The following is a 24,534-nucleotide window of genomic DNA, read 5'->3' on the forward strand; positions in this document are numbered from 1 at the left end:
GCAACAAAAAAAGCAGCAGCAGCGCAACAAAACATTGTGATTGTGAGTGATAGCGCTAATGATTATAAATTGCACAAACCGTAACCAAACCTTCCTGCCATACCATCGGGTTGGAGTTTTCTTTTTTACTTCTCCCTCGCACATGTGCAGATGTGTACACTCTACTAACAAGGCTAGTCTCGCGCTGGTCTGTTGCTAATTTCAATTTTCACCCCCAAAATAAAAAAAAACACACACCGTTTTCCGCTCATTTTTAATCCTCACCGGTCGGCTCTCGGTTAGCTGTTTACGTTGTGTTGGTGTCGGAAAAGCCGACCACTGCCGTGCGACGGGATGGGGCATTGGTTCATGCAACAAAAAAGCTCCCTTTCCGTTAGACTTTGTACACTAAATGCGGGATAATCGGTGCGTCGGTTCCTCGACCTGGTAAAACGTGTATATATGTTTGCATCCCTTTCCACAGCGGGAAACGAATGTGGAACAAACTGGTGGCGCTATAAGAGCAGGCGCCAATGGTTGTTTGTAAGTGGGATTATATTTACCACTACACCCAGCACACCCAGCTCCCCCCTTGCACCTGTTTAGAGATTCACTTACCTCATCACGGCAGTCTACGTGCACCTTGCCGCTGTCCAGCACTCGTCTCAGCAACATTTCGTCACCACGCAGGGCAGCCAGGTGTAGCTGTACGTCCGAAAGGGTTTCTTTCTGTGAGAAAAAAAATTGAAACAAAAAAACAGAAACGTTTTAGCGAGAAGAAGCTTGTGTGAATGGGATTATTAATTTTCGGACCACAAAAAAAATTGATGGAGCCGCCTGGTGGATTATGTGAGAGTGTTTGGTGAAAATGGAGTGATAATACTAGTAAAACAAAGAACCCTATATTTTAAAAAAAATTCATCGTTGGCCACTGCTTAACACTTTTTGCACTAGTTTTTATAAAGAGAAAATAATAATTTAAGTCCTGTTTTATGATAAATGCTTATAAAGCACAACCCCATAATTTGGCCCCATTTATAAAGATGCTTTATTTAATAGTGCTTTATAAAAATATTCTTTCTCTTCTTTTGGGGCAAAAGAAGAAGGTGAGCAAAAAACAGGAAGGTGCACTGCCACGCCAAACGGTAACTCTTGCCAAACATTCGCCCTCACACAGCAAGCCTAACAAAACAAAAGAAACACGCGTACGAGGAATACTTAACCTTACAAACTTCTTTGTCCAGAAGGAAGCGAATGGTAGTGAAGAAGGGAGGGCAAAGAAGAGGAAGAATTCACCTCGCGTGACCTTTAATTGTAATAGCAAATTAACCTTTGTAATAACATGGAATTATGGTACACTCCTTCCCTCCCAACCCATACGGGGCCCGCAGTTTTGCATACATACAGGCGCTTAGGAAGCTGCTGACGTTGGTTTTTTTTTTTGTGCGCCACCGCGAGAAACGAAGCGCGAATCCCTAAGTAAACGATGAACCCTTTTACTACCACAACAATGAGTTAGGCAAAAGAGAGGAAGTGTAGCACAGGGAAGGCAGGAGTGTCTCTCGCACTGCAAACCACAGAGTTGGAAAACAAAGCGAAACGACAGCACAAAACCAACAACCGGAGTGTGACCGACGGTAAGTAAACACAAAGTCGGTGGGAAAGCATGGGTGGCCACCATCCATTCGGCTAAGAATGCAAAAGCTTCCCCCTTTAAACACACACACACACACACACATACATAGACAATAGAGAAAGGGAGAGCAAGGGCTTCCCTCAGCAAGGTGTGTGTGTTTGCATGGCTAGACTAATGTTTAAAAATTTTGCAGTCGCGGAAAGCGAAAATAAAATAAAAAAAAACCTCCCCGAGCCCGGGCTTGCCGGGCCGGCATTAGTCGTCGTCTGGGTGTTGTCAGCTGTAACAAGAAAGACATGCAGAAGCAAACAATAATTTAGTGATGATTTACACAAACGCAAAAGAGGAACCTCACCTACCCAAACAAACCCCAATGGGAGGAAAAGAGAGTAACGAGCACAACGGAGTGCATTAAAGAAAGGAAAAATGGATGAGTCCCTATCACAACACAAGTTACAAAAAAGTAGAACGAAATGGTATGAGCGAGAGAGCACAAATAAATGTACTTAAGAACAAACAACTAATCCGTGAAGTGGATAAAAGAAAGATAGAGTGTGTTAGTGTGTGCATATCGAATCGAAAACAAACCACCACCACCACACAAATAATGAAAGCCAATCGACTGGTCCAATGTTTGCCTTTACTGGTAGAGAATCGATCACTAATCCCTATGCTTAGCCGCCAAGATAACTAAACGCCATACTTCCACTCCAGAAAGCTCCACAAAGCTAGCGCCAGGGATGTAATGTCGATGTGGAATCGATGAATTGTAAGAAGAGTGTTGTGACAGCGTTTTCCACCCTTTGCTTGATGCTTCCTCATTTTATCCACCACCGCCCCCCCGGGAATTTCCAAATGGTCAATGGTTTTGTGGAGAAAACTGCACACAGGGGAACAAAAAGGACACCAAGTAAGCGTTCTTTGTGCTCGCTGCGGTGCAGACGTTTAACACAGAGAGCGGTTTTTTTTTACGACTAGAAGGACTAGAAGGACAAAGGAACATCTTCATTGATCATTTATAATGAAAGTAAGAAGAGAAAGAAGAAGAACGATAAAGGATTGTTAGATGACGATGACGCTGAAGATGAAAAGGACCGCTTCTCTCGTACCACCGCAAGGATCGTAAGGATTCTTCTCTTCCTTTTTGTGGCATTGTGGCTTGCCTGTAACTTCTTGGATAACTAATCATTTCATTATTCAATTTGCGCCTTACACAGGCAAAAAACACGCTTTCAAGCGCTTTGCTAAAGACGAGAGCGAGAAGCTCTGACGCTGACGGTTCTTGCTCAAAAGGGCGCTTGAGTCGTTAGTGGGGGAGAAAAAAAGGCCACAGAATCTACGAAAAAAATGCATCCTCTTTTCTCATGGGAAAACGAATTCTACTATGTAGGACCGCGTCATAATTAAGCCCACAGTTAGAACCACAAAACCGCCCAATCGTAATGAAGCTTAATTGAGAAAACGCCAACCTGCGGGGTGCATATATGGATTAGAAATATGTGCATAGGACGATTCCGTTACCGAACAGCAACAACTAATGCAGAGAACTCCAATTTACATACCCGCTCCTTGGGATAATTCGGTACGAGTATTAAACTCGTACCGAATTAGCTCAAGGATTTAACAAGAGACCTCACAATGTTCGCTACTTGCTGCATGCTGACGTCTGCGCGTTCATAACCGATATTGAATTGTTACGTTGGTAAGCTGAAGGATTCAATTCCAGCATACACATCTTGACGAATGTTAAAGCTCGCAACAAATCCTCAGAAATGAAACCAAGTAAAAGCGTTCACTAAGTTACTCTAAGTACAAAATTAAAGCACTCAACAACGAACCTGACCTACTACTACTACAACTTCTGGAGTACCCTACGTCTACTTTGTCCACGAATTTCGTTGCTATCGTTAGTGCCATTAGCATTTTTCCCCCTCCTTAAACTCGCTTTCCTCAGCTAAAGCTCGCTCAATTCATTTCCACCGGAATTCCATCAATGAAGGTGACTTACAGCCAAAGGTAGCTGCCAGTGACACGCCAACCTCTAAAGCATGACCAGCACACTTTTGCTCTTTACGCGAAGGAAAATGGATTCTTTTAGTACTATAGAGAGACACATACACACACACACACATACATCTGTGTTCTTCTCACACAAAGGGCTCCCAAGTTTTGTGGCGTGAAGGCGAGCCAACGTCAAATCTCGTTCGAAAATCCCATTAGCAGATGAAGAAACAACGGGGGAGCCCTTTAAAGCTTCGACTAACATGCAACGCTCGATGACCCGGAATTTGCAACACTGTGACGAGGTCGCGTTAGCAGGGGGATCGGACGGTACAACGGATATGGAAGCAAAAAAAAACACCGTCACGATACGTCACGAAAGGTGTGACCTGACGATGAACGCTCGACGCCATCTTATTACCGGTTGCCAATCGAATCTGACGTTCTTCCACCGGGGCAAAGGCGTGTACACAGGCGTGTGCTAGTAGCCCGTCAAATCTCAAGGTAACAAACCATTAACGTTTTCCGGTAGCCCGCGAAACTACAAACCCCAACAACCACCACACGCTGCTTAGCGCACCCACCGTTCAATTTTCACAGCCAACTTTCCAACCCACTTCCGGGGCACGTTACGCGAGCCGACAACCGTGGAAAACAAAACCGAGCATTAGGGAGCCGCGCAAAATGGGGCGAAGATTGTGAGGATGTTTGATTTATGTAGTGCGCGAGCAGCGACGGGGGAGATATGGTCAATGTTTGAGTAGTGAAGTTTCGAATATTTAGCCCACCGAGCGTCATAAAACTAACGAGCTGAAAAGCTTAGTTTCAGCATACGCAGCATGGTAAAGTTTCGGTCTCTTTAGCAGCGCTCGCCTTTTTTTTTTTTTTTTTGTTGGTGTCCACCTGAAGTTGCCAATTATGCACTCGCAACCGTGTGGGGTGAGAGTGATGTGTACCGGAAACGGTTCAGTGTATCTCTTTCGCTTTTGTCTTGATGGCGTGTTAAATAATGGCCCAACTTCATGGATGCACAAATAAGAGATGATTTTGTTTGCTTAACATTGGGGGCTTCCCTCTGTCTACCGTTCAATTCACATTCGCACAACATTTAGCTTAAATGGAGCATACAGTGGAGCAGTGTTGTGGCGTAGGCCGCATTAACAATATCATCATCTATCATAATTTGTGTAACGAAGCCTACAATTTGCCCGTGCACATCACATTAGAACCTGGCCGAACGGTGGTTAATTAGCGCACAAAACAAAACATACAGACACACCAAAACGGAAAAGGAAGTAATGTTGCCGAAACAAAAGCCTATTGACGCGATCACGCCTTCACGTGGGTGTTCCTCAACAGCCGCATCACTGTGCTGCACACAGTACCCTCAATTTGAGAGCGATCAGTTTCGCCAGGTCGACCATCGAATCGAAAAACTGCAGCTGCACCACGCTGTTTTTGCCGGTTTCATAATTTTGCACCCTTGTTGTCTCACACACATGTGCCGGTCTGCTTGTGATTTGAGTTTGCCAAATGTAGAGAACCCGTATGTAACCGTGCGGGGATGGGAGGGACGGTGAGTGGGACGAAATAAAATGGGTGATTATTTACACCCGGACCCCGGTGAGATAGAGAGCGAGCTCTCAGATCGTGCGGGCCTGTGACGCTTGTTCACGGCCGGATGACTACGACGACACCGACCGCTCCTGTTGCGCTCTTAAGGGGGGCGCACCGGTAGTTTTATGGCCAATTAATGTCCGATTAATAATCCGACCTCACATACGAGTACCACGGGGGGAGCCTGTGCCACTGGCTGTAAGCAGTGTGTTGCTCTGCTGTGGGGAGTTGGTTGCCCTCGGCCGTGAATGATTGTGGCCATGAATCACACGATTTGATTGCCATTCCGATGAGGACGGTCGCCTGCCGAAGCCAAATACGTTGGAGTTGGGGGCAGCACTTTACTCTTTGGTTAAGAGTCTTCGCGACAGTCACACACCATGAGGCCCATCATGATGTGGTGTGGGTTAAGAATTCTTTGGTTTCGCCTTTCCCTCGGTAGCAAAACTCCGCTGGTTGAGATGTTGTTATGGGTTTTTCGATTGCTGTTTTTTGCTCTCTCACTCTCCGGGTGTATCGATTATCGAAGCTGGACACAATGTGAATTGCTTTGTTGCGCTAAAACGGGAGGAAATAATGTTGTTTTGAGTACCGGTTTCCAATTTCCAGTAGCATCTAGCAGCCATACACACAGCTACTTACAAGCCGATGATCGTAACCGGGGAGGTAGCTGGGGATAAAAGTCCAATTCAAGCAGGATCTCCCGGGAACCGGGAATTAAGCATCATGTTTAACGACACTGTTGTGTGCGCGCCCGGTTAAGCGAGGAAGCGCTTAATAATGAATAAAGAAAAATGTCTATTTTATCGATGGTCTTGCTGCGCGAATTGGTTCCGGCGAATCGGCTAAAGATTGGCGGGAGCTATACGGGACCGTGTTGTTTCATGTCGTGTTTTACGATTATTTTAAGTACAATTGAGTAGAATTGCAGTTGGTGGAACCGGTGTGTAGTGCGTGTGTATCCGCAGTCATCGGATTGATTAAGAGGGTTTATAAAGCCATCGAGGAATAAATACTATTGAATGTTTTCTTGTCATTTACTGGGCAACCTTGAGGATTGATCAAGAATTCGTTGACATTTCGGTACTGTTATTTTATTAACAAATGTTTGCTCCTGAGGATCTTTAGGAAGGCTGTAAACTCCGAAAGATAAATGTAGAAACAGTGAAGTGTATATTTGACGGAATATGAGGAACTTTAATGGCACAGATTGTCGTAACATTACTCATCCAAATAACCGGTCCATCGGTAAACGAACTAAGTGGTCAAATAGGACACAGAGCTCAATATGCAATAACAATCTGCAAATTCAATTTTGGAGGGATACCGCACTCATGGACCTGAAATAACTTAGTCTTGGTTTTTCCAGAGGCTCCAGTGTACGGAGCAAAAGTTCGGATGAAATCAAACGCTGATCCTGTCAAGAAGTTAGTATTCGTTCCACAGATACTGATACCAGTTATAGATTCTTGACATCCGACTACAATGTAACTTCTTGTTGAAAACTGCCTAGGCTCAATTCAGCATAGGAGATTTGATATTGATCTCGTCGTTTGGCGAAACAACGTCTGATTATCTTCCTTAATTAATACTTCTCTGATCGTACAATTAGTCTTCTACACACTCGAAAAGAATTGGACATTCGAGAGGGCATTATTGGATTTTCTTGACGACGTTTTACCCACAGCTGATGAGTCAACCTTGTTCACGGGGAGGTGAACGGGATTTGATACCCGGTTTTACCGTGTGAAGACCGGCCATGCTAAAATGGCCTTTTGATCAGATTCATATATGATCTTTGGAAGATGTATCTTAGTGAGAATCTAGAAGAGATTTTCTCTCAAGACGAATCGCTTAGAAAGACAGCAAAGAATTGTGTCACACGCATGTTTAGACGTCATGCTTGTACCATTAACCCTAGAACAATATCTTTCCAAGCTCCAAGAGTCAAACGCAAAAAAAAATGCAAACCGGTTCGGTTACAAATAAAACGCAAGCCATCCAAGCCTCTACCTAACACCCTCGCTCAACTCGTAGCTTAAAACTAATCGAACTGCACATTGCAGCATCACACCCACCATTCACCGGTGCATTGTTAAGAGGATTGCAACAGTCGTAAAGCTGTCCCGCACCATCCCGTCACTTCCCAAGCTAACGCGAACCGAAAGAGATCCGTTACGGAGATTTTACCTTTGCATACAAGAGCTAATGGTTTCCTTTCATTTCAATATACATCAAACACCCATCAAACATGTGAAATATTGTTGAACATGACCTACCTCACACCCTATCCATATCCCTTTCCCTTCCCCCCATCAAAATGAAACGACAAAAGCGCGTTAAAGAAATGCAATCGTCTTGACGCCACAAAAAGGGAAAGATAAAACCCATCCCTTCCGAGGGATGAGGAACCGGCATCTTGACTTCTACGCCCTGAAGAAAGCTTTAGGAAGATGGTGGCAACGGCAACAGCACTAAAAGCTTCAGTTACGGTCAGTGGGTAGCCCCCGTTTTTACGGCGTGCTTTTCAATAAACTGTAGGAAATTTGCTTTTACGAGGATAATTCTGTTCGCTTTCGTTTACGAGCGTCATAAATAAGGCACGATACTACTTGTACTGGTGCATCGGTTCGGCCTCCGGAGAAAGAAGAAAACATCCAAATCCAATGTAATGTAACAGATGAAACAGTGGAGCGAAGAACAAAAAAAACACAGCACCCCTTTTACCGTGCAGAAGATGAACAGTTTCCTCCCTCTCTCTCTCTCTCTCTCTCTCTCTCTCTCTCTCTCTCTCTCTCTCTCTCTCTCCTCCCCCCCCCCCCCCCACCAAAAGACATAAAGCCTCATCTCCTGCCTCTCTACCTTCTTTTACTTGCCCCTATTTGATGGTTCATAATTTTAATGCTGATTGAAAAATTGCAAATAAAATATAATCCCATCGTCGGATGCAACGAACTTCATGCAGAAGATGCAGGAGCCCCAGGAGGGCTGGGAGGAGTGTTGTACAGTGACAGGGCAAAACAAGCAATCAGGAAAAATAACGGCTCGAGAAATGAACGAACCGAAGCCTATCGCGCCTGCAAGTTATGCAACCATTTTTACACTATTCTCATACACGATCGTCTGCTGCTGCACGCCACTCATCAAGACTCTTCTCATCGTTACAAAGTTGAGTTTTAAACTTAAATGCTAGTTGATACATGTCGGGAGTCATCCCACACCAAAGAGCCTCGACAGAATTTCTAACGGCAAGCAAACGTCAAGTAGCTTCCAAGTAGCATCCTTTTGACTTCTCGGATCCACCATAGAACCTTATGGGTCGATCTATCTCTCGAGATGAAAAAGAACGGTGTATAGAATTAACAACAGCAACAAAAAAAAAATAAAGTGAAACTCGTCTAATGCACTTCTTTTCGATTAGCGTAATGCACTACAAAAGTAAAGCTGCATCATGGAACGGCCCGCCGGTCGACCGGAGAAAATCCCCATTTAAATCCATTCCTCAGCCCCGATTAGCCAAAGGAGGAGGAGGATCAGTAGGTACAATAATCTCTCGTATCAGCCGCGCACACTTGGCATCGGATTCGTCACGTGCACGTCAGAAGGCAGACTCGCAAGCAATTTGCATTTGCGAAAAGATAGAATTACATATTTTTTCCACAAAATTTGTTTATCTTCTTCTCGGCAGCGTTTTCCTTTGCAGCCAGCAGCCTGGTCACAGGACGGGAGCGGCAAAAAAAAACTCCTCTACGGAGGATAATATTGAAAGTTTTGCGCTCGCTTTCCTTTTAAAAAGCGGCATAGGGAGCATGACTTCACTAGTGGGGAGACATCCGGAAGTACCGAGAGTAGCAAATTCAAATTGACATCACAACAACATTCGTACCGGCCGGGAGGTTCTCTTCCCAGACAGCATTCCTCCGGAGAACACTTACTACTACTACCACTAGCTGTGCTAACATTACACACAACCCAAAACCCCGATGGAAGGAAGCCCCGATGGGAGTTCCTTGTGTCTCGGAGGAATGGATAAAACCGCACTTGCTCTGCTCCAGTCAGTGCAACGAAGCGTAAGAAATGTTGTCTACTTTTTCCTTGAGGTTTTTAGGTGAGAGAGTGTGGTAAATGCGCCATCGTGCGAGAAACGCTGTCAGGGTGCATACTACTATCGCATCTGCCGGGCTATCCTAAAACGCTTTAACGTCTACCCTGTCTGCGTTCTTGGTTCTTGGGGTACGGTGATGTTTTATTGCGATACAGTGGTGGTAGCAGCAGCAGTCTTGGTTGCGGATGTTGTCGTGCGGAAAATCTGTAACCCCCAACTCCCTCCTTTTTAACCACTTCTAGCTCGTCTTGGATGATAAGAACTGCACTGGTTTGTGGGGAAAGTTTTGGACGAAGCAAAAGTTGCGCGTCTAATGAGACAAATTCTTGAATGGTATCATTCCGATATCTGATTCTATTTGCGATATCTATCGCAAGGTACTTCACTCCACGTTCGACCGCAAGTGCGCTAACAAAGAAAAAGCAACAATTAAAAATCCAATTACGATCACATCGGTGTAACGTTGCTGGATTTAACATTTAACAAAAGAATTGCTGTACCGATTAATTAATGGCAAACCTAAATTTTCCTAGCAACGAGGTTCTTATCAATCTTAGGGCGGCTTAATTTAATTTAGCACCTGAAGCATTCTTCAAGAAACTAATTGAAACTTGGCATAAACATTCATTTACTTTCGGCCACTACAAAGGAAGCGGTTGCTTTTAGTGAGGCTCCTCACCTAATTGATCGCTTTATTCTTAGTACGGCGTTGGAACGATTTTCCCTATAAAAAGTGGAAACCCGAGCTAGAACATCATCATATCAAAATTGCGTGTGTTTTTGGAAACATAAGAACAACCCACCGGCCGATTCACCATGAAGCTGACAATCGTTCTGCTAGTTGCATTCGCAATCCTTGCTTACGGTAAGTAAATTAAAGCTTTCTTTTTGCTTATAACAAAATTCTTCTGCCGTAATTACTATCCATCATCCGACCCAGCTACCTCTGTGGAATCAAACGACCTGCTGAGAAAAAATGCAGCCACACAATTCTTGAACAAAGTGGCCCATTCGCCTGTGTTGGGTGACTTGCTGAAGGGTATTGCCGACACACTGGTTGCACAGGACACTACTCCCACACCAGCACCGCCACCGGCGGCCGGAACTGAAACGCCCAGTCCACCACAATGAAGCAGAAACCGAACATATGTCTCACCATGATGCGACAACCTTGAGCAATGTTACACATTATAAATAGACCAAGCGCGCGCGCGGTGCACATCCAGCAGGGTTTATTTTATTTCCTATTTCGTGTCCTAAAATGAAAGAAAATCCTTTTAATGATCATTATCCCTGTACACTCACTCTCTACGGAGTAAGCTCATTTTCACTCGATTAAACCGTTTCTTGCAGGATGTTATGCTTTTGCTGCGGGTCTGCCTGCTCATGCTGGTCAGTTTGGTCGTAAAAAGCAGACATTTAAGTTCCATCCGAAAAAAAACCAAACTCACACAAAGAAAACACAGTTCCACCAGCGGCTGTTGGCAGGCGATTGATACATTTTCTACCGAAAAGCCTATATACACTCACCACACCACAGGGAACCGAAATTTTCCTCGCCCGGAACGCTATACACACGAGGGCCTTGCACACCAAATGTTGTCCCGCTGATTACACGTCCACCGGCGACCGTACGCGAAATGAAGATTAATTACCCTCTGCTTAGAGTCCACCCAGCAGAAGTGAATGATGTAATATGGTCTAGCTGTTTCACGTTGGGACGCGTACTACTGGGTGCGGCAATATCATAGGAAACTCCAAAGCGAATCCGCCACTTCCCACAAAGCGCACAGATGAATGTTAAATGATCCGTTAAAAATTTAAAATACTTTCTCTACCACCATCATCAGCCTCGCGCACAGGGAGGGGAATCTTCCCAGAAGGAGATCCACACGCTATCACTGAAGTGGGGCATTGTGTGTATGCAGCGCCCTTTGCTTCGCAATGTGGGACATGACGGCTAGAACTTTCGAAGGACTCAGAAAGGATTAGTGTAAAAGATGACAAACTCGCCTGCCCTAAGACACTGCGCGTCGTAATGAATAGCGCAAACGAAGCCGGAGCATGGCTCATGCATAAGACAACTCGTCACCATCGTCGAACAACGTTCAAAAGCGTTATCTAGTAGAAGAAAAAATCCTCATCATCAATGTCGCTATACTATAAAACGGTTCCCACACACACACACACAGCTCCTAGCGACACAAAACATCATTCATTTTCTAGCTAATCCCTGGTGTTTAATACCGTGTGGCAAACGTCTTTCGTGGGGGTGTTTTTTAATCCACCTTGCCTGAGTTACGATTATTAATTGAGTATTCCCGAACGAGCATTAGCACCGTATTGACGTGTGCATCGTAACGGTGGAACGGTTTTACCTTGCAGGATTATTTTTAGCAATTTTCATTAACGAATGGGAGATGAGCCCATCCACGATCATCGGGGGATTTAGCCTTTTTTTTACGTAAAGTATACATGTTATTATAAAACAGATTTATTTACGTGTCAGCGATCTTTAACCACACCCAAAGAAAATGACTTTCAAGGTGACACGTCAGTCTGTATAAAATTTTATCACATTTACCAATTGGTGATACTTAATCGATTTGTCAAGCGGATTGCATAGCTTTAGGCACCTTGCCGTAGCGACAAGAAATCAACCAACAAATGCCTCAAATTTCATTAGTCTTGAACGGCGTGACCTTAAAGAACGTTAAGCCAAGAAGAAGAAAATGTCATCGCGATAAATAAAAATGAGATTTTGAAACCAATTTTCAACGAATCTGCTTAGTTCTTTATGCCAAATTTACTTAAATATTTTGGAAATCGTTCTGAGTATTGAATTACACAACAAAAAGTAAAAAAAAGCTTTTTTATAGTTTTGGCGATCCATACTTTACATTTTTCAACTCTAGGATAGATGAGGTGTATTAATAAAAGAAGCTTGAAATTTCGGGTAAAAAAATTTCATACATGTTTTATGTTTTTTATTGTTAAACAATCTTTGATGAACTTTTGGACAAAGACAAGGTTACTATAGATAGTTCAGTTGCTGATAATCATTCTACCAAAATTTGATAGTTATACCTCGTAGATGTATCGAAATCTAAGTTATACGGCCTGGCCGTTCTTCGGTGAATAAAAAAAGGTATCGAAAACAGCTTTTTGAAAAGAGGACATAAGGAGGTCTCATATTATTGAAAATAAGATAAACTATCGAAAGCATGGTTCTTTTGTCAGTGTCTGTAGCAATACCACACTGATACGGGTAAGGTCCGACACCTCCTGAAGGTTAATATAGGATCTCCATACCCTACTCCGACTCAATACGTCCACGGCGTACAGAACAGTAACATATCTTTCCAACTATCCAACGGGGGAACCAAACCCCTTAGGAGGATGGGTTGTATAGCTAAATTAGGCGGGGGGGGGGGGGGCGATGGCCAGCGTCTGTTCTCCATGGGCGGTTGGTTGTCCCTTCTGTCCTGGCATCCGAAGGGACATCCAGAAAGGATGCGTAAGACCTCCGACGTGACAGGGGGTTGGGGGAGAGGCCTTGCAAGCCACCCCTAGAAAACATATAACGCATCGAATAGTAAACAACAGATATTACGTTAACCAGACAACCCGACGGAGGCAAGGACCGGCAGGATATGACGGCTGGGGCATGTTATGCGCCAGCTGAAATGCCGGACTCATACCCGGCAAAGAAGGTATTCGTCAGCGACCCCCAGTTCGGCACGAGGCGTCGGGGAGCACAGCAAGTTCGTTTGCTGGATCAGGTGAAGGGAGACCTGTAGGAGATCGGTGGATTATGGATACATCGTGTAAGAAACCAACGATGCTTTCGCTCAATCTTCAAATAAACAAAAAAAAACTAAAAAAATCCTAAACTGTTTGGAACCTAAAATGAGAGCATTTGTCATGAGGACTGCAGAATTTAAAGCGTTTTGCTTAATGATATGCTGTAGAAAGTGGAAATGTTGTTTTGAATATTTGAATATTAAATTAAATTACAATCTTTCGGTTATAACAAAACTCGATTAACCTTAATTTCAAAAACAGTAAAACATATGTGTTTGTCAAGCGGATTGCATAAGTTGAGGCCTTTTGTTTTATATGGCAAATATTTTGCGTTGTGTAAAAACAAATTCAAAATTGTATTACGCCATGTTTTTTCCCATTTTATTGACACGGACACATTTTAAATGGCAAGAACAGAAAAAGCAAGACGTAGCATTAATTAAAGCTAAATTAATATCGTCAAAACGAGCTGATATATTGACCATGTCATATTTCAATTACGGGTGGATGAATGAAATGGTTCAAATTCTAACCATTTTATAAGATGCATAGATACTCTCTGCCTTCGAAGCCACCTTCACGTTAAATTCTGCCCACATTTTCTTCTCCATCCAATTCAATTTCTCCACCAACCAGTAGATCGAACATGAAAAGAGCTACAAAGTGGCAGAAATAATTCATCGAAATTGAAAAATAATGAACTTTTTTCACCTCATCATGCATCATCATCTGCACCCACCCACTCACAACGCTAAGACGAAGAAGAAGTAGCCCAAAAAAATAAGGACACCCCCAGTACCATATTTGAATCTGTTAGCGCAAGCATCAGTGATTATCACATCATCATCAACCGACCGGCATCATCTTTCATCGAATGCATAGATGCAAGATTTTTTTTAATGCTCTTAGATTGCCCACCCGGTCGGTCAATGAGCCACACAGCGCTAAGCTATTCCTCGCTTGAGTTTCCTTCCCTCCCTTCAACCTTTCCACCTTCCAGTTGGGTGGAAAAGAATCAATTTTCCCAATCTGAAAACCATCTTCACAGCTTGGGATGGTTTTGGCTCGCGGTGGAAAATTTGCACTTTCACCTTTTCCCCCCTCCCCAATCCAGCAGTTTGTTTTCCCCCACGAAAGACACGATAAGCTTCCCTCATTCTTTCAACGCAAAACGCCAAGATAAGTGAAATTGCTGAATCGTTTCGGCATTTTCCCTTTTTCACCATCTTCGCCAATCTCATATTGGGGCACCTTCTTTAAACCCATTTTGGCGAGGTGTGATTGTGTGTTTTCTTTCTTCTCATTTTGCCAGCAAAAATAGAAATGAAAAGCGAAAAATTGTACCACCAGCTCCGTTTGGTACACGCGGAACAACCGAGCAGAACAAACTCTGCTGCACCATCTTTACCACGCTGGGCACCCTAGGGACAATGATGCTAATGCCGATGGGCCACCGAACCGCACTGCACCAACTTTGGGGTTCGGTCGATTCGGCATGAATTGAATGCTTTCTTTTGCCTCATTTCCACTGCCTACCATTGGAGTTTGTAAGCGCGAAAGTTGGGGGAAAAAAGAGGTAACGAAGTGCAAATTTTCCAACAGAAAATTCTACAAACTCATAGTTTTGTTTTTCATCGCCTCTTTTTTCTCCGCCGAACTAAATGCACCTCATTGCAAGTGCTTATGCCACCCATCACGATGTTTCCTGTTCGGTTTCTTTTTTTGCACTTTCCACATTGTGGCTGCATACAGCACAAGAACCAAGTCCCCGAAAAAAAAAAACCCCAGCCCATTTTTTCCAACCCCAAAAAAGCCGCATTCTTTTCTTTGACCGTCCGCACACACGAACACTCACGCAGACATTCATTTATGATAGTTTGGTTTTTACTTTTAAACGGTTTCAATTCGAAGCAAATTATCACACAGTATCATCATCATCCTGGGTGCTACCAACACCCGTACCACCGCGGGGGAACAGGCATGGCTCCGCTCAACATAAATGAACGATAATTGTCGTTCGGCGTCATTGCGGACGGAGGAGAAGGGTACACAGAGCTCCATTCTTCTTGTTCGGTTGCATTTCGTTTTTTTTTTTTTTTGTTGCTATTTTCCGCCCTTTTGGCCCTGCGAGAGAACTGACCGTGAAGTGGAGCATGGTTGTTGCAAGGGGTCAGACAAATCAGATGCAGACACAGCCACCAACCAAGTGGCGAGCAGAGCGCAATAGAAAACGAATGAGGCGTACGATTTGAAGTCAATTTTAAACTCCGCCTGATACTCTATGTTTGTGTTCCACTCGCTTTATATTGTATTCGTGCCACTTTGGCCACCTTTTTTTTCACAGTGCTGTCGATAAAATAATTATAGCCAATTTGTATCGCAGGATTTTTTTACTGTTGGTCGCGGCAAAAAAGATGATAATAGAGTGGATAGGTTTATACATTGTTTAAATTAAATAAATGGTTCTTTGAAATAGCTGCCAAGAATGCGTTTTTTTTTAGAGCAATTGTGGTTTTTTTCTACCACAGCGCCTAAATGTATGCAATCCGTGTCGCAAAAACATGTGTTAGCAGTGTACAATAAATTTATTATTAACATTTGCAACAATATGCTGCCACTTTCTGTGTCCATTTCTCACAACCACATTAATTCTTGGCCCTTCAAGCCAAAAATCACCCTCTGGGTGGTGCCTAAATCGATCGCGGATTCCCTATCTCGCATCGCACCACACCCAACATGCGGCATGATCAAACCCCGTTCGCTCTTTTTGCTTTTCGTCGTTCCGTTTCGCCTTTTAAACCCCGTCGAACGGTTTCACGCTAGTTCGTTTTTCGCGCGCCATTTGTGCAATTTGCTTTTTTGTGAGTGTGTGATTGCCCCGGGGGAGCCAATCATGCATGCATGGTATCGTGCACACGTTGCTTTTCTTCTTCTGCCTTCTCTAGCTCTCACAGGAACGGACTGTGTGTGTGTGTGTGGGGGAGGGTGTATGTGAGGAACTCTGAAGGGCACTGCACCTTAGAGACGATCCGTTGGGCTGGTGAAGAAGAAGGCAGATAACTCAAAGCCCCACGCCGAAACTGACTTGCGAGAACACGAACATGAAAAGGAAAATTTCGTTCACCTCCATCCTTCCCCCTAACGCTTAACACCTTTTTTTTTTGCATTCGGGGTTGCAAAGTGCAACGAAATGAAAATTTTCCACCACTCCCCAGCTTGAAGGAGGCGAGCAAAAAACAACCTCCAGAGTCAAAGCACGATGGTGGTTTTGGTGCCCGGGTGGAGATCGATGCAGAGAAGAAATTATCGCTCCGTAGAAAGTGAATTTGAGCGTAACGTTTCAATGTTTTGTTGGTTTGTGCCACACCACCCCTGAACCACCGGCGCCGATTGGGAAGTTTTCTGTGTGTGTGAGTGATTATTTCCCCCCCGGTACTACAATGCGCTACAGAAACGCCTGAAAGTAGACTACGTTCATGGGTACATGGATCTTTGACATGCGAACACAACCCGACTAGCATGTTGGGTCGGTTAGTTTGCCGTCGGCTATAAACATACTTCCTTTTTAGCGGATACACTTCGTTACTATTTTACCTTCGTATTTTTGTACGTAGTTTGGCATTGCCGGCGCGCTAACACACGTCACACGTTTTGCATGCTTTCGCGCCGTTAGCCGAAACACCCGGTACACCGCAACTTCCGTACACAACCTGTCGACGAGATCCACAATTAAGAAAACATTACTGATAGGATTCGTTTCTTTCTGTTCTTGTCTTACACGAGAGGGCGCCTCTTTAAAACAACACATAGTTCCGGTACGCGCAAGGTTAAATTATGAAGGTTTTATTTCGGTTTATGTTTTTTTATTAGCCCCCATTAGCTTTATGGACATACATGAACGAGTTAATAATCTTTTACTTTTTTGTTGTACCAGCCAAAACCAATCACACAGAAGAAGTTGCTGTAAACAAGGGGGACACAATAGCATTGAATGGTTGTTCCCTTCCCACAGCAAAGCTAATTGACTTAACGGACGAACGGACGGCACAGTGTCTTGGGTTGGTAGCGCCTGAAAGGTATGCTATTAATTTTCCCTAGAAGGTGATCGTCCTATGGTTCAAAATGTGGGAACAGACCATTTTTACTCTGGTTTACGTACGTAACCAGTACAGTAAAATAGTATAAATTCTTAGGAAAATTTTAATACTTTGTACTACTGTGCCCAAAAAAAGGACATAAGGAAAAAATTGACTTCTTAAATGGACAATATAGGTGCCAGTTGTTGCGAAAAACTCCCTCAAAATGACGGCACCACCAACTGACGATTGTTGATCACCAAATCCTTGATTTGGACGACGTGGGCGTCGTCGGTCGTGGTGGATGGTCTCCCCGAAGAGTCCTCGCCTTCGAACTTTTCACGGCCATTCTTGAAATCACTGTACCATTATTTGTACACATTTTTCTTCAACATAAATTCTTCCTCAAAGGCTTTTTGTAACATCTGCAATGTTTCCGCAGTGTTTCTTTCATTGCGCAAACAAAATTTGATACATGCGCGCTGCTCCACAAACTTGGACATGGTCAATATGGACAAAAACACTTGGCGCAGCTCCGAAAGCAAATTGTCACTCCTAGCCGGGTTGATGTTGTGATTTGAAACGTGGCAGAAATGTCAAAAACATACATATTGAGGAACGAAAAATAAAACCAAGCGGCTTCTTTTGGCTCGCGAAATTTCACATCCAATTTCACCTTACTTTTCGGACACAGTTTTATATATTGCAAATCTTTATTTAATTTCTCTTTTTGGCGTTAGTTTGATGCCAAAATTCTCTATCTCCTTGTGCTGCTCACAATCTACGCCGTCGTCCGCCAATTAACGCACGATCGCCATCACTTCATCTCATTTTTGAACCTTGCACGTCTCCTCTATTCATGAAGAAGATGCGAACAGGCTGGCTGGATCCTGAAGAATTTGTTTCGCTGCACAACCAGGAGATCATAATGCTGCTTGAAGAGCATAAAGTTATAACAATTCATTGAATTTTCTGCTATAGGAACGGGACCAAAGATCTTTCAAAGGAAGAATACTGGGACTTTAGATATTCTACACAGGTCATCAGTAATGAGAACTGACTATCAAACTGCATGGTATGATCAAGTCTAATAGCAGGTCGTTGAGCCAAGAACAACACCTTTATTCGGTACATACTTTTAAGCCCAGAAGGATGAGGTTTCAGGCATCTACATCGATTTTCACGACGTAAGAGAGCCTCGAACAAATTATGTCAATGTCCTCACCGTGTGCTAGAACCTGAATTGACTTTTACAAAATTATTCGCCCATCTCCTATTGGACAGAGGCCCTAAGAGCAAGCAAACAGCCTTGAGTGTTTTCCATTCAACTTCACCTGACCAGAAGAAGTGGCAAGCACGTCAAAAGCTTTACGATCTTCTCCAGAGTTATGATGCTGAAGATCTGGTTTATGGTTTCCTTTCCTTTACCTAGAATCCTATCTGATGGTTTACAAATATTGAGACAATAGCATGATATCATCTACTGATGGTCCTCTAGATGTTGTTCTGATCGTTTAATGACTCATCAAATTACAAAGGTCATTGCGGGAGGATCTTGCTGGACATTGCATTGCTTCCAAGACTTATTGGTACCAGGTAGTTGGATAGTCTGTCTCTCACTACGATTGATCCGTTTGAAATTTGAATTCCGATCCTGTTGTAGAGAGATCAGCTCTGTTGTCGACTCTACCACCGAGTCCCCCCTTCCGGTAAGAGGACCTCTGGCTAGTTACTAACCAGATCCCCATCTTCATTTTGAAAGCAAAGCACTTAACTTCTAAAGTTATTTCGGTAAGCTGCTATCTGATGGTAAAACTAATGCATGTTTTTAAGTAAAATACTGCATCTTGCGTGACTGTATGAAACATCTTCAATACTATGTCAATCGATGCATCCGATAAACTACCCCCAAAAGAATGCAATTTACACAACACGAGTCCATTGTTAGCGGGTAATTAAAGCCTATTTACTGTCGAATGGCTTTAACAGGCAATACTTCACCAAAACCACGACATCTCTATCACCAAATCAATAAAATATGATGAATATCCGCAATTGAAAAGATACACATCATAATCAATTTATTCCCCCACGAGCATGGCTATTGACTGTAGCACGAGAAAACGTGCGACTTTCTTGAAGAAACGCCCTTATGCCCCTCTTTTCTTTTCCATCTCCTAATTACACCCAACAGTCATCCAGACACGGGAGACATCTTCCATTGTGACTTATAGTGAAGCACGCGTCCGTTGTTTAATGAAACTATTGCAATTGCAACACGCACACGCCGCCAATGTGCGATCATCGGCAACTGATTATTTTCCAATTAAACTTTGCACACACTTTATGACACCCGGACAACAACCGCCACCGGACCACCGGTATGTGCGTGTGGGGCAACGCGTGGCATAGTGCGTGGGCAAGATAAATCTTCAACACTACCGCTTCACTCCGGCAAACAAAATTCGCTCAATCAAAACCATTGCACGTATAACGTATTAGCATATTAAGCGACATTTCTGGCAAACACCTAGGTTCTCTTGATCTCACCGGCACGATTACACAGCATCCGGGCGTTCGGAAAGGAAAAGCTTCTGATCCGCAATCGTCTAGCCGCGTGTGTCCACTTACGCGGAACCAGTAAAGCGGAAATAAATAAAACTATCTCCGCATCTTCATTTCTTCAAAATTTAGCGCGCACAATTTATGGTCCATTTCCCAACATCGACATCCGTTCTAGAAAAGGACTGCTGGGGCTGCAGTGACTCCGCCGCGAAGCCTCATACTGACCACTCCAAAACAAAGCCATAAAAGCTTGTAGCTTTCTCGGTGTCCACGCGCTGGTCAAGTGAAAGGATTTTTATTTGCCCTCCACTTTTATTGTATTATTATCAGTTAACTTTCACTTTATGGCCGTTTCCGGTCCGGGGACAGCCACTTCGAAAGCGTCCCGAAATCCGATCCGAGCCATCACACACAACAAAGGACGACGTGTTTATCGGTTTGCCGTCATCGGCCAAAAGGCGGACCCGACTTTTACCATTTGTCTCCCATTCTCGTGGCACCGAATAGTTAAAGCTCCATCACAGGAGGGGGAGGAAAATCCTGAATGATGCCCTTTTTTTTCTTCTTTGTGTGCAAAGCCCCGGACTTGATGTGCGCAAAAGATCTGGGTCATCCATCTACACCCAGTATCCAAACGTTCCTTGTGACTCTAGCTCTGTCTCTCTGTTGCTTCTTGGGTGTGAAAAGCGAGAACTCTCGTGTGTCCCATACCCACGCCCGTAAGCATATTTTCTTGTGCGCTAACCACGTGCCAACGCTGTGGTTATATCGGTCGCGTGTCCGCATCATGTCCAGCAGGATCTACTTTCATTCTACCGACTCTTTGCTGGGTTTATATTGTTATACTTTCCAAACCTCCACAAACTCCACAGTCTTAGTGCCTTAGTGTCCGCTCAACCTACTCGTCTATTAAATGCAAAAACACATACAAAGAGAAAGATAGAGAAATAGTACCCAAGTGGGTGTGCAATAAGATCACCGGCACCAAAAAGCCAAGACAGACCATTCTCATATGCATACAATTTATGGGCTTTTCCCGGGTCTAACTTTTACGCTTTTCCCGCCTGCTCACCCCCGCTCCTTCACACCTCAATTACGGAGCATCTCTCGCCAGCCAAACGGGGCGGACGATTTTATTTTATTTCACAAAAAAATTGTAACAAAACCAACGTACACGAGAGCAAAAACCCGCTAAATCCGGAGAACGTTCAAGGCAAAAGTTCTCTCCAACGGGCTCGTTCCTAGAGCTTCCCCGGACCTAACGCAACGCAGAAGGGACAAAAGCAGGGAGCAAAGTTGGCACAAACAGTGGAAGGAAGCGGAAACCCGTTCCAACCAACTTATGCCGCCATTTCCGTCAAACCGACCGTGATTTACTGGCGGATGTCTTATGATTCAAACGATCGAATCATGTCTCCACTTTTATCATTCCTGCCAGTGTTTCGCCGTCTGCCAGCCATCTCTCCATCGCCATATTTTCGGGTTCGTGGTCGTGGTCTTGCCACGTGTTTAAGCATCCGAAAAGCATCTCGGAAGAAAGATGTTTGCTGCTGCTGCCTCGCACACACACCCGACGCTTCTTTAGGGTTGGAATTCTGTCTTCTCTTGGTGTTCGCCTTTTTCGCCCCTTTTTTTTTGGAAAATGGCCTCGTTGAAGAATCGTTTCTTATTCCGTACATCTGCACACATAACAGCAAGCCAGGCTGTGCCAGCAGTGAAAGTGAAACAAACCTCCGTCTCGATGGTTTAGTTATATGGTGGCTTGGTTTGGCACAAACGCCGACAGATTAAAATTAAACGGGAATTATCTGCTCATAACTTACGTTTGGGGCTGCGAGACACCCGACGACGACGACGGGGTGTACCTCCTGGATATCTCTATCTCTGCTGCTTTCCTCCCCCCAGAATAGTTCGACCGTAGACCACCGCTTTTGTATGCCTCTTCGTACGCCTCTAACGCCTCTAGCCTCTACAACGTAGCCTAGAAACCTTGACTGTGCGTTCTTTGGGGATTGTGGAGGCAACACATCGCTCCAGATCACGCCACTCGGCGGATCTTGGGTGCATTGGGCGGTAGGAAAAGCGATGAGCATAAATCTTGTCCCCTGCCCTTCGCACTTCCCATCTTTTCCTTGGTGAATCCCACTTCCTCTATCCTTCGCACACACACTACTCGGCTCGCTATCGATTCCGCAAAACCGAAAGGAAATCGGAGCAGAACCACTCCATATCCGTTCACCACTAACACGACTTACACTCCAGATCTCTCCCCCCCCCCCCTCCCTCCTTCTCTCTTCATGGACCGTGAAATTATACCATCACCAACTCGAAAGCACCATTTTCCCTCCCAAAAATGGCCATCTTCGCAAGGAAAACCCCCCCTCATCCATTCGCTTCTAGTTTTGTTGCACGCGAAATCCAGCACGCGCGTATCCACCATTTTCTATCGCACTCTGTATGTGGCTATGTGTCCATCGGATCGTTTGTTTGCGTTGCAAATAGTGTTCCGTGGTCTCGTTCCCCAACATCCCTGGAAAGCATACCAGGAACCGTCACGGAAATAGTTCGCATTCGTCTGGCAGTTCCGTTTCGCGTGTGTCTTCCTTTTTTTTCATAAGCTCCAACAATCGCCCAAAATCGCCAATTCGAATGGAACATGCCCCCTCAGGAGATTGTTTTTGTTTTTCTATCTACAGTCTACAGAGAGGAGCTAAGATAAGAACACAGAAAAGACAAGCCGGACGCACACACTCCAAACAATTGTACACTTGAGAAGGGACGGCGAGCAGATAGAAACAAAAAAGGGCACCAAAGTTACAAGACCACACCACACACTAACTACTGCTGACCATTGCTGGCTTTCGCTAGTCCTGATGGCCACTTCCAGCGATGACGACGCTGAGTGGCGCTCGTCGTTGTCGGTCGTAGAGTTCTGGACATTGGTTCTGACGTTGGAGCTGGAGATGATGGTGGTAGCGCACTTGAAAAACACAGTTCATTATGCTTGATCATTTTTCTCCCTTTAGACATCCACCTTCCCAGACATCCCAGACAGACAACGGATTTGCGCGGCGAAAACGCATTTGCCCGGACGGACGCGACGCGCATCAATTTGCGTTGACAGAAGGACGAATAGTGGACGGTAGGGCAGCATCGAGGCTCCCTGAAGCACTACAAGAGAATCCAATTTTTGTCCACTTTTTTTTTTCGTTGGTGTCCTCGCAGTCTTCCTTCGTGCTACAAATCTTTACTAACTTCACATTGGCCCAACGGAAGACCTAGCCTGGGAGGCTGGTGGTGGAGCAGGGTCACTCAATCGTGTTGCTCTCTACGCTTTTCTCTTCTTTTTTGTCCACCCCAAATGCTGTCAAGTGCTCGTCGTGCTGCTCGAGAAAGCACCACTCGACGAATCAAACGACCGAAAAACGGTCCCGAGATCTTGAACTTCCGCAACACACTTCGTTGTGTCTAGCAGCAAATACACCAAAAAACGCACCCTCGCTATTCTTAATGCCCAGCGGTTTATTTGCATCGAACATCAACACGACCGATCCCGTTCCAAAACTTTCGGAACTTTGAAAGGGAAGTTTGGTCGCTGTGTTTTGACTGGACACGAATTGATGCTTGGTTGGGTCGACCTAGAGCAGGCGAACTTTTACACCCCAAACTGCTCTAAACGCAATAATGAGCCTTCAACAAAACCAACTCCGCAATGCTTTGCCCTTTGGGAAGGTGCGTTGGCGCGAAACCGTTCAAAATTTGAAACATCTGTCCCGGGTATTTGAACACGCGCAAAGTAAAGTGTATTAAAAATGCAAAATTGCAGAGCTGTGCCCATGCTGGGCTAAGAAAATTTCCCACCTCCACTGGAAGCATGGTACCGAAGATCGTTATCATAAAGATTAAAATAGACGACATACATACACGTACGAGAATTGGTTTTCGATTTTCTCAAGAAAGCGATCATTAATGTTGCATTACATGTGCTTCCCCGCAAAAGACAATTTTCCGACTGTCAATTTATCGAATTAGTGTGTAGCTGCTGTCATGCAACAGCATGTAAAACAGTTCTGTGTCGTACACTTTTCGCCCCGGATGTGAAGTGCACGTACAAGGGAATGGCTAATATATAATTCATACACTGTCACCAGCGGGACTTCCCGATGTGCGCTTGTCTGGTGTGGCTTGTAGTAGCACGAGGAACAAATTTCCAGTCTCCAAGTACAGCTACAAATTGAGAAAGAAAGAAAAAGAGTACAACCATTTGTAGCTCATCCTCTTAAGTACCAAAAAAAATTATCCACTGGTAAGCAGGGCGTCATTTACTGTAACTTGAATCAGCCAGCCCCACCTTTCAATAAACTCGAGCTGTGTAGATGTCTGTGTTCATTGGCTGTATCGAAACGCAACGGGCAATAAACGCGATTTTTTCCCCACAGCGAAAGATAATCCATGCACGAAAAAGAAGCCAACCGTCAAGTCATCAATCCATCCATCTCCTCTTCCTAACCCATCAACATCTCGGACGTAGGTATGTCCCGACAACTCAGATTCTTCAGCGACACGGTCCCTGACTGCCCGAGAACATCATAAAAATCGCAACATAATCCCTCCTGCGAGAAACAACCAGTGATGTGTGTGTGTGAAGACTCTGCGGATGACAAGTTTGGGCTAAAATGACAAAAAAAGCCAAGGCATGAATCGATAGGAGCAAGCAAGCCGCCATCCACAACCACGCTATCAATATTAGC

The 24,534-nt window shown here is 44.4% G+C and overlaps 2 protein-coding genes across 2 annotated transcripts in view; one reads left to right on the forward strand and one right to left on the reverse strand.

Moving 5' to 3' along the window:
• LOC126565027 (ankyrin repeat domain-containing protein 29) overlaps positions 1-24,534 on the reverse strand; it is a 230,678-nt gene that overhangs the window by 202,994 nt on the left and 3,150 nt on the right. The window contains exon 2 of the mRNA XM_050222167.1: positions 598-708. Coding sequence (XP_050078124.1) covers positions 598-708 — 111 coding nt within the window. The remainder of the gene's footprint in view (positions 1-597; positions 709-24,534) is intronic.
• Positions 4,125-24,534, forward strand: part of LOC126564321 (daxx-like protein) — an 87,728-nt gene continuing 67,318 nt past the window's right edge. The window contains exon 1 of the mRNA XM_050221324.1: positions 4,125-4,136. The gene's annotated coding sequence lies outside the window, so the exon portion shown is untranslated. The remainder of the gene's footprint in view (positions 4,137-24,534) is intronic.

The sequence above is a fragment of the Anopheles maculipalpis genome, chromosome 3RL (genome assembly GCF_943734695.1).
Source record: "Anopheles maculipalpis chromosome 3RL, idAnoMacuDA_375_x, whole genome shotgun sequence".
In the NCBI taxonomy this organism is placed as follows: domain Eukaryota; kingdom Metazoa; phylum Arthropoda; class Insecta; order Diptera; family Culicidae; genus Anopheles; species Anopheles maculipalpis.